This window comes from Simochromis diagramma, unplaced genomic scaffold (assembly GCF_900408965.1).
Source record: "Simochromis diagramma unplaced genomic scaffold, fSimDia1.1 OVJJ01000205.1, whole genome shotgun sequence".
NCBI lineage: Eukaryota > Metazoa > Chordata > Actinopteri > Cichliformes > Cichlidae > Simochromis > Simochromis diagramma.
Genome location: NW_024386782.1, coordinates 7,554,662 through 7,565,941, shown reverse-complemented (window position 1 = coordinate 7,565,941; position 11,280 = coordinate 7,554,662). Strand labels below are relative to the sequence as shown.

Below are 11,280 nucleotides of genomic sequence, written 5' to 3'. Positions count from 1 at the left end.
CACAATGATGGAGGGGTGATGATTTTGTGATGATTTGATTTGCTGCCACAGGACCTGGGCACCTTGCAGTCACTGACTTCTCTGTATACCAAAGTATTCTAGAGTCAAACATGAAGCCGTCTCTCTGACAGCTGAAACTTGTCCTGGGTTTGGGTACATGAAGAATCAGGGGGAAAAAGCGGATGCTGTTCTGTTAATGTTCTTTCTCTGCTAGTGGACAACAGCTTCTCTTCTTCTGCATAGGTACTTAGGGAAAGCCATCATTATCCAAAAGGCGTGCAGATGCAGGGCTTTTGAAGCAAAACACAATATATAGACAGTTTTTGTTTTGGGTTTTTTTTTTGCTTGTCACAGTTTGTGGGAGTTTTTTTTTTTTTTTAAGTGCATCAGTTTGTGTTCGACAGATTGTTTCATTAGGTAGTGCTCAAGTTCAGTGCCCTTCTCCACTAATCTGTCATTGTTGTGAAATGTTTATGAAATGTAACTATTTGCACAGTTAATTATGAAGTCATTAAATGTGAAACAGTCCCAAATTCATTTTAAAATATTGCTTTTCCACCTTGTTTATTTGAACCATCACTGGGGGTTTTTTTCTTTGTTTTTGTTGTTTTTTTGGTGTTTGGGAATTAACTCACAATCACAGAAAATAAGAATCACAGTTCTAATGTATTGCATTTTTTCTAGCCATTATTAAAAAAAGTAACATTTCATCACATTAACAAAAGCCCAGCCCTTGCAGAGGAGGTTGGGTGTTGTTGCTGAACATGTGTTTTTCTACATATTGTCTTATCAGCAAACAGCAGAATTGGCTGTTTTTAGTGCAGGGACTGCCACATCTAATGCTCCCTGCATCCATTATGATTTAATGCTTTCCTGTCACTTTACACAAATATGTATAAAGTACCAGAAGCATTTAGCCAAATTCCTACTTGATTTCTGTTTCAGGCAGTAATTTGACGCCTCGGTGAAGGATTTTTTAGTTTGTCAGTGACTCTCACCTCGCAGTCATTGAGTTGCCTAACCCTGCTCTGTGAGTGAAGCCATATTTAAACTCAGTGAAGGTCTCTAATGCTAAAGCACCATCCATCAATGTGTTTTTTAGCACATTAATCATTATCAGTTCTCACTGTGAATGCAAAGGGGCGCAGCTGAATCGTATTCATTTTCAAATATTGAGACAAGCACAAACCGCTTCTTTATCCAAACATCTTAATCAAGCTAATGACATTTTGACAAGGGATAAAATGAGACAAATACAGACGTGTCATGATGTTATGAGTTATTAAAGTGGCTTAATCTTGCTCTTATATTGTGGTGGAAAAAAAATGCAACTGTCTTGTAGTTTGGAAATTGTTATATTGTAGATTTTGTTTTGGTAGACATGTTCAAAGCCTGTGTTGTGATGGGTAGATTTTAAAAGTGCAACAGCCTGTCACTTCAGGCATCATGTTCCATTTCCTTCTGCGAGCATTTTTAAAATTCCATCTCAGCTTTGACAAATGTCTTTTTTTGTGGGTTTATGTGAAATGTATACCTCTGTAGTACTCTGGCTATAGGTTCCTATGGGCTCCACGGTTGCTAGGACAGAATATTGATGCCTAAAGGGCTGTGGTCTCATCCCTGGCAGTCCACCTATTGTTAAGATAATAAGTGATCCCTGAGTAGCCAATGAGTGATCGTCTTGTTTGGTCCCAGGAGAAATTGAAGGGCTTGTCAGAATGGTGAGGTGAACTTTTGACCCCACAAGAAAAATCACCAATTTCATTACTGGTCAAGCCTAAACTGTAATTATACACACAACAAATAAATGTTCCAGGACTGCTGCAGAAAGACTCTGAAATGCTTTGGGATTTTTGTATTGCTTGAAGCAAAAAGAAAATGTATATATGTGCTATAAATGCATATATATATATATATATATGTGTCTTTTTGTTCATTTTTAAAATAACTTTTTAAAATTTTTGTTTTATTTTTTATATATAAAAGACAAAATGGAAATCTCATCTATGACTGGATTAATACTCAGTTATAATTATATTAGGTGGCTTGGAAGCCATTTTTTCACACTTTACTTGTTGACATCGTTATAAAAAGGTTAACATGTGGAAACTTCTGGAACACCATTGAACTCTTAATATGTGCATCGATGCAGTAAACAACCTGTGGCATTGTTTGAGAAAATGGTTGATGACACAGTGACTGGACAGTAGGTAGGAGCAGATTAAGAAATAATAACACAGTGATGGTGATGTCCAGATTGAGAGACTCCCCCTGTGAGCACAGAGACACAAACAAAGCAGCCATTCAGCAGTGGAATGGATCCTGACTACTAAAGAGGAGGAGAGAGAGCGAGAGAGAGCGAGCAAGAAATGGGGGAGTGGTGGGAGAGAGAGAGGGAGAGAGAGGATGCGAGAAAGAGAGTGAAAGGCTCCACACGGCAGAATATAAATCTGTATGTTAACAGGACTAAAGCTTGGGGTCTTGGAGCGGCTTTAGCGGTTATGCTGGTGGGGGGTGATCGTAAAGCGTCAAGAGGTGGTCATCCCTATTAACTGAAGATCTGTGCAAATAAGGAAGTGGAACCCGTGGAATCTGTGAACGCCGGTTGTCAAGCACACTGGTGGGCTGGTGGGAGGTCTCTGACCCCCTCATTTTCATTTCTGGAAGAAAAGAGAAGCGCAAAAGAGACACGAGAGAAAAAGCAAGGTGGCAGCGAGGGACCAGTGAGCCATTTCTCTCTTTATTGCCTTCATTCACAAAACCATTGCATCCCATTATCATAGCGATGTAGAGGCATTCTCTCCGATTGGAGGAGGAAGGGTCCCATTGACTGCTCAGGCTTAGCACCTCTCTCCAAACGCTAGCCCTTTTCATTGCAGTGCCCCCCCCCCTCATCTCTCGCCTCTATCCTTACGCCTGCTATATTCTCTGTTCTTTCTTTTCTTGTCCCTCGTATTCTTCCTTTTCACACGACTCAGGAATCAGGAGGCATTGCGTTTGGGTAGAAGTGGCTGTTTCTGTCATTGTGTTTGGTGGCGTTACAAAGGACAGCTGAGCAGGGAGTGTGAGAGACAGCTTTGGAGATAATAAAACAGAAGCCTGAAAGAACAGGGGAGACCTGGGACTACAAGAACAGCTCAGTGGAATGCGAACTGTCATGAAAAGAAAACTGTTACAGAGACTGGCAACCCTTTTAAAGGTGGCTATTTATTGAGACCGTTACCACTTCTTGAGGGAATAAAGAAGCAGTGTGGCAAACCAACACTGCTGGTTGGTTTCTGCTATTCTTGTTGCTAAGCAAAGTCTCTAACCTGAAGTTCTTGGGGTGACAGTGCTGAGCATCACTCTACAGCCATGAAGGGAAGCTCAGAGGAAAGCATAGAGAGCGTCAGGCCCTCCAACCTGCAAGCTTTTGCTAACATGTCCACCCTACATGGCATGAGTCACATATTCGCTTATGGGCACATGACATTCCGCCGATTTCTTTGGACGCTTTCTTTCTTGGGTTCACTGGGCTTATTGATGCTGGTCTGCATGGATCGGGTGTCATATTATCTGGAGTATCCTCACGTCACTAAGCTGGACGAGGTGGCGGCAACAAACCTCACCTTCCCAGCAGTTACCTTCTGCAACCTCAATGAGTTCCGCTTCTCCAAAATCACCAGGAATGACCTCTATCATGTGGGAGAGCTCCTGGCCCTCCTTAATAATAACTACCAAATAGCCAACCCACACCTAGCTGAGCCTGAAGTTCTGGCCGCCTTAAAGGATAAGGCAAACTTCCTGAACTTTAAGCCAAAACTGTTCAACATGACTGATTTCTATAACCGAACTGGTCATGACATCAGTGACATGCTGCTGCAGTGCACCTTTCGAGGAGAGGACTGCCACCCGGGGAACTTCACCACAGTAAGTAGCCAGGGGTTCTTGTGCTTGTCCTTTAAGCTGCTGTAATCCTGTCTCGTTTCCTGCTCGTTTTGATAGTCTGTCGCTTTATTTTGCATCTGGATAAGTTTAGACCCAGTTTCAATGTGACTTTGCAGTTTACTTGGAACAGATGTCTTGCTTTAGTTTGTGTTTTTACTGCTCTATAATGTTATGAATTATATCTTTAATAAGGATAAGGTCCTGAGGTGAGATACCGCTATTACTTGCTCAGTGATCTCAGAAGACAGTTTGATTTCCAAGAATACAGAAAACATATGTAGTGTGTGTGTGTTCATCTTGAAGGAACCTATATTTTCCATGATGGGGTTCATTGAGGTCAGATACACAGTTTAAGTGCACGTAAACCTTTGTTTGTGCAAATCAGACACTTTAGTCACAGTGTTGAAATTAAGCCTCCTAACTGATTATTATTTTGCAGCTGTTTTGTATTCAAATGTTCTCTGTTGTTGCTCTGAGTGATCTGTTTTCAACAAGTAATTTCTCAATTGTCACTTAAAACAATGCAATGTAACAGATTTATTTTTGTTTAATTTGAGAAGTTGTTGAGGAGAGGTGTTCTGATGCCGAGCTATCACCAAGCATCCATACTCTGTGCTTTGATTCATTCCACACTCCATTTGGCAGTCACACACAAACTCTTCATTTACTATTCGGTATGAATGAAATTCACTAAACTGTAAAGTGCCCTTCTGCTTGTGTGGTAATAGGAGACCCTCATTCATTTAAAACATTGTGTATAGTTGGTAGGAAAGGGAACAATTGGAAAGTCATTTACAGTACATATGCGTGGTTCAGCCATTTAGAGTGACAGACTTAATTATTTAAAGCAGAGACCTGGATCCAGGTAATATGAAATAATTGCCTTGTCCAGATGTTTAAATCTGCCAGGTGAATCGAGTTGACTGGAAATAAATTGTAAGAGTGGAACAAGTAGGCAGTTCTGTCTGGCATCAGCTGATGCAATGATGTCTCCTCAAAGATCTGAACACACCCAAGGACTGCAGCTGCGTTACACTGTGAAATGTGTCTGCATGTTCTTAAAGAGTGACTCCTGCACAGGCAATGTGTTCTTCATTTCACTTCTGTTTTTCATTGTGGTTTACTGGAATCCCAGTTTATTATTGTGATTAATATTATGCTCTAAGCATTTTCCATATAAGGCAACCTGTGATCTCCCTGTTTGCTGTTGTCTAGTGCGTTGATGCAATTTCAAGCTTAATCAGCCTGTTTAATTGTTATTAGCTCATTTTGTCTGAGTGAAAAACAGACCCAAAAAGCAGCAGGGAAACCTTGGCTTGGTCTGGTGTAGCCATTATTTGATATAAAGTAGACTTCTGTACATGGGCCAGTGAATAAATAAACAAATAGGTGCAGCCTAGGGATAAGCTGCAATATTAGCTGTCTCTGTTTCACTCCCATTTCCTTATTTTAAGGTATTTTACTATTCTCAGAGTGCCCGTGTCCTTTATTCCATCTCTTGCAGTGCAAGTTTGATAGAGTAACACTTAACTTACACTGAACTTGCTAATCTTTCAGTTGAATCTATCCACTCGGAAAATATGATTGCTTATCTATGTTGTATCTTTAATCAACCCTGAAATAACCCCCTCCCTTCAAGATGTCCAGTTTTTAAGTGAGTGATGGCACTATCTTCAGAGTCAATCATACTTCTTCTCTGCTGAAGGAGGAGATAAAACCCAAATGTAATATTGCCTTTCAGGCTTGCTTCTTTTCAATTTATGTCGCAAATATTGCGAACTGGGAATGTCTCCATTTACATGTTTGTTTCTGAGCAGCACTCAAGAGTGTCTTGAGAAGCAAATCGTTCATGGGAAGCTAATTGCTGTTGTACGGGTTGATTGAAAATGCTTGCGGCATCAAATGAGCTGTTAGAAAAATTTAATAACTTTGGTTATGCTGCACGTTGGTTTTTCGTTGCCAGGTAAGTACGGCAGATCCAACAGTAAACTTCCACTTGGCTGAGGATAGGCATGCCATATTTAAGCAGTCTTATTTGTATCCATTAATCACTTTTGTATGTTGTTTGGATGGACCGGTCAAAGCAGTGCAACAGCCCTCGGCTGTGCTCTGAGTGGTCTGTCAGGACTTGGATGGGTGACAGTATGCCATACCCATCTAGCAGAGTGTTTGTTGCTGTATCTTAGAATCATCTCTCACAAGTAAGTGCAGAAACTGCTTCCTGTTGACTAATAGAGTGACTAAGTTCATAACCTGCTTCAGTGCACTGGATGCTGCAAAAAGACCCAAATTAATCATCAAACTCATAAAGCAGGTTGGATTAGGCTGGCTTGATATCATAATATATCATCATTGAATTTATTTGTTTTTTTCTTTTTAAAAATCAGTATTGTGGTGGCTGTAGCTTATATTCAAATTCCCCCCACAGACATGTTGAGAAGCAGATTTACAATGCAAAGGACAGTGGGAGTGATGAGCTTTGACCTTGAATAAATGAAGGAAGAATCCCATTAAGTCCCGGTGATGATGCAGTTGGGAAGCAAAGCATTCAAGATGTTTTGCATTGTAATGGATTGATGGGCAAGAGGAGAATGGTAATTTGTATTTTGAATACTATTAAAAACTTTAATCCCTTGTAATGATTTTACGAGGCATATATTAACAGTTTTGCAAAGAATTTGGATTCTTCTTATCTCATTGTTTCCTGCATTTAAAATTTAAAATAGCTGCTGCAACACTGACAAGCTTTTTTAGTTTGAAATTCAGGGAAGTTTCAGTTTCTTTGGAAGTATTGTGCACTTTGAGTATCTGCAACCTTGAGTCTCGTGCTTAAATTCATTGTAAAGTGAAGTAAAAACATTCTCATTATAAATCCCACCTCCTAAAGTGATTTAATATGCAATCATATCTAAAGAGAAATTCCCTTTTAAAGTTTAATTTAACAAACTGGGACTTATTTATGTCTATATTTATTTGTATAACAGAGTTATATTTCTAATTGAGTTTAAAAAGGTGTGTTCAAGAAAGTGACCTTTTTCGAAATGCATTTATTGAGTTGCTGCGACTCTGTAAGACCTATGACTAACACTATGTAAATGGCACCTTGGTCGATGATACACTGCAGCTAGTGAGCAAGAAGTTGATTATCATAATCTGATGGTGTGGATGTAGTGCTCCATTCTTAAGTCCTGACAGGTTATGACAAGTCCCCATGGGCTACATTTCTGTCAATTTCTTACAGAGTGTGTGAAATCTGTATTCATCATCACATTCTGCTGAAGCTCAGTCTTTAAGATGTGAGTTGTCTTTCATCTTATAATCCCGATGACAGGGGGTGCCAAGGGTATAAAACACGGCCAGGCTGACACTATATGACTTGTGGGTCTAAAAATTTGGAAGAGAGAGTCTAATTTTCTGCCTATGAACAGCCTGATGCTGGAGACAGACAGTATTTTCAGGCTGTTGCATTGTTGGAATATATGTGCGCTGTATGTCAGCTTTTGTGTTTATATTGGCTGATGGGTTCAAGTGTCATAAAACCAACTTGAAGTCATTTTAAAACAGTCATTATTTCCCTGTTTGTTGAGCAGGTTCTTTTGTTTACAGTACTCTGCGACAGCTGAGTTGGCGGAGTAAAATATCACAGTTCAGCAGATGGTGATGCAGATTCTGTTACTAATAACTAATGATTAGCTATAAAAACGCGGCAATGTGTGTCTTTGTCCCAACTGCTTAACAACCTAAAAAATATCAATATTTCATTTTTTTATATATCATGAAAAGGAATCAAACTGAAAACATAACACCGACATGTTTTCTCCTAATAAATGTTGTTTCTGACTTTCATACATGATTATCTAACATTGACTAGCTGTGTCTTCTTGTCTAACAAATGTTCCTGTTACAATTAGGTCCAAAATTGAATTTATTTTACACCTCTGTTCACTACCAAAGTGGATTTTAAATTAAACAATCAAGTTATTATTGAAGTGCAGACTTTCAGCTTTATTTCAAGAGGTTTAACCAAGAAAACAAAACAAAAAAAAAAACAATCCATTAGCTGTTCAACAATTACAGTCATTTTTTTTATACATGGTCTCCCATTTTCAGAGGCTAAAAATTAATTGAACATCCTAACATATGTATTTATGTAACCAGGACTGTATTTATTTGTATTTAACACGAAATGTGTGCTTTATTGGGTTTAGATTAAGTGACTAGTTAATCTTGTACTGAAGAATGAGAAACTCTTGGATTGGTTTTGATTTTGCTTTGGGTCATTATCCATTTGCTCTGTGAAGCTCTTTGCATTCAGCATTTGGCTGAACTTCATCTGAGTGTAGCCCTGCACACTTCACAATTTATACAGCCAGCTCTCTTATCAATAAACACTAGTGACACAGTTCCACTGGCAGTCATACATGTCCACGCATGTCCAATACCATGTTTGACAGATAATTCGGTATGCTTTTCACCTCCCATCGCTCTGGTACAAGAACATTTTGGTTTCATTGGCCCATAGAGGTTTCTTTAAAGAGCCAGGCTCTTTTAGCCTTAATCTGGCCTTCCTGTTCTTGAGTGTAGCCAGAGGTTTTACCTTGTTGTAAACAGTCTTTATTTCCATGAAGGCATTTCTTGATTGTAGACTTTGGCAGTGATACACTAGCTCCACAAGACTGGCATCATTAGATGTTGTGAAGTCGTTTTTTTAAGGTAATTCTGTCATCATCCATTTTTGTCTTCTGTGGACTTCCTGAGCTCTTTGGTGTTGCTGAGTTTGCCATCGCACTCATTAAAAAAAGAATTAGATTGTTGATTTTGCTATCTTTATTGTAGTTTTTCAGCCTAATGATGGCCCCGCTCACTTGCACTGACACCACTTTAGATTTCATATTTAAAATAAGAGTAAAAAGCTAAAAAAGTAAAAAAAAAAAACTAATTCAGCACTTTGAATCTGATTTTATGTCTGCTTCACTTGTCATGAAATAACAGGGGAATCTGCCTCATCTGGACGTGAAACTCCTTGTCAGTCAATTGCCCAATTAATTTGGAGCCTTTGAAAAGGGGGTGCCATGTATAAAAATGGCTATAATTCCTAAATAGCTACTGCAATAATTTTTGAGACCCCTTGAGTTAAAGCTGAAAATCTGCACTTCAGTTAGATGATGATTTTTTTCCATTTAAAATCCACTGTGGTGCACAGAGGCAAAACCACAAAAAATGTGTCTTTGTCCAACACATTTTGGACCTTACTGTATTTAAGAAAAATGTCCCAGCTTTTAAATCTGTGTATGATTCTCTCATTTATATTTGTTTCTGTCTATTGTTAAATGCTCTTACAATCTATTTATTGGAGCTTTTTCATTAAAAACAACTGCCAGTGTAGCTAGACACGGTGCTGATGACAGCAGTATGAGTACACAAACATAACGGTGAAGGGTGATAATTATGTGATTCATTACTATGCATTTTGCTTAATTATTACACAGAGTCCTTGAATCCATTATAAGATTTTTCATTAGTATAGCTTTGTAACTGAACATTACATCACTGCTTTTCCTGCTGTGCCTGCTGTCGATGTGACTTTTGGGCTCCAAAATATTTGTATTGATTGCTAAAATCCAGCACCAGACAGGCTTAAATCAGTGTGCATGCTCAGAATTTTATTTGCTTATCTTCTTACCGTATGTACATGCACATAAACACAGGGGCTTGTCTGCAGTCAGAAACATGGCAGCTGACACTGCCACAGGAAGCCTTACGTACACACACAGAGAGCAAGCAACAACGCTTCACAGAACTGCTTCCCGTAAAGTACAAATTTTAGCAGTAAAATATCAAGCTGCTCCAGCAGCCACCGAGTAGACCTCCTGTAGTCTTTTTGTTAAGTGGGTATGTGGGCTGACTGTGTGGAACAAAGCTATCCTCACTCTTCAGCTGGACAGAACGAGCAGTCTTTAAATCTGCATCATTAAGCCAATTGGTTTTAGAAGGGGGAAAAAAACTAAATGTGGTTCTCCACGCTGTGCCACTAGCTGCTCGGCAACAGCAGCTGATATGTGAAGGCGAAGCGGCAGTGTCAGGAAAGAAGAAAACAAGACGCTCCACTGAGTAATGTTTCATGAGTTTTATAAGAGGTGTTGAGTTATGAAAACTTATCAGAGTGTAGCAGACACACTCTGTATAAACTCAGGAGAAGATGGAGATGGGAAAAATCAGAACATGGGCATGTCTGAAAAGTAAGATAAATTGATGTTCAAATATGGCTAAGGTGCCGTGCATTTTTTCAAAGAAAAATCTGTGAGTGCCACTGTGATTCTCAGAGCTGACAAAATAGAATATATTCTTCCCCTTTTTAGACAGAAGTTTGTGGGATTTAACACATTTCCACGTTAAAGAGATCCTCATGTCACTGTGATGTGCCGGTTCCTCATGTGGATACACACAAGGAAATGTGCTAAGAGTTATTATTTTTAGGGTCAAATATCAGCCACGCGTCCTTTTTCAAATACGCCGCGGTCACCAAGAAATACGCAGAATGGCACATGGGCATATTTTCTACAGCAAGCCTAATTGGAAGCTTATGTGGGGATAAAGTCAAGTCAAAAGTCTGTGCACATGCTCGGCTTCATGAAAGTAAAGATGAGTTGCTGGGACTAGTGGTCAAAGCAGTAAAGTTTCAACTAGTGTGCAATTTAACGTCACTTTAACATTGGCTTCTACTTTGTGTTTGATGAACAACAGTATTTCAGGAAGGAAGCAGTTACAGAAAGAAGTAGAGGCCTTTTTTACCCCTCAATTATTTAAAAGTAACAACCCAGATCTAAGAATAAATCCACGATACCTTGAAAAAAAAGAAAAGAAAAAAATTGACAGGCCATAAGAAAAAGAAATATCATTACATGTGAGGCATTTACTTTAGAGTTCATTAATGTTCAGCAGTTTGAAGCATCTCCTGAAATTCACAACAGGCAGAGGTGTTACAAAGGCTTTACCTGCCTCCAGGCAGAGGGGCTTACTGTCTACCGCCCTAAAAATAGACATATTTATCATCGGTGTGTATCTTGGAGAGAAAAGATGTAGCCAGTAGTAGCACAATTGCACATTTAATATAGGGAGTTAACTGCTCATTGGAGACAATGATTCCCTAATTTTGTCCTTTAAAGCAGTGCAGTGTGCTATTCTGTACAGAAGCACTGTCCTGAGGATAAGCTCAGTGTACAAGCACAAGTAAAGTTATCTTCTGTCTCCCCTAACCTGTAAGCTTCATGGAATACTATAGAACTAGATGAAACACTGACATCAGGCTAATTGTGCAAATGCACAATGACAGAAATGAAGCAGATAGCACGT

The 11,280-nt window shown here is 39.2% G+C and overlaps 1 protein-coding gene across 2 annotated transcripts in view; it reads left to right on the top strand.

Annotated features, from left to right (window-relative positions):
* The first annotated feature begins 2,056 nt into the window (after window positions 1-2,056).
* Window positions 2,057-11,280, top strand: part of asic1c (acid-sensing (proton-gated) ion channel 1c) — a 104,878-nt gene continuing 95,654 nt past the window's right edge. Inside the window, exon 1 of one of the 2 annotated variants that reach the window (XM_040020135.1) lies at window positions 2,057-3,909. In XM_040020135.1, coding sequence (XP_039876069.1) covers window positions 3,355-3,909 — 555 coding nt within the window. In that variant the 5' untranslated portion in view covers window positions 2,057-3,354. The remainder of the gene's footprint in view (window positions 3,910-11,280) is intronic. The other variant, XM_040020129.1, reaches the window with a different exon arrangement.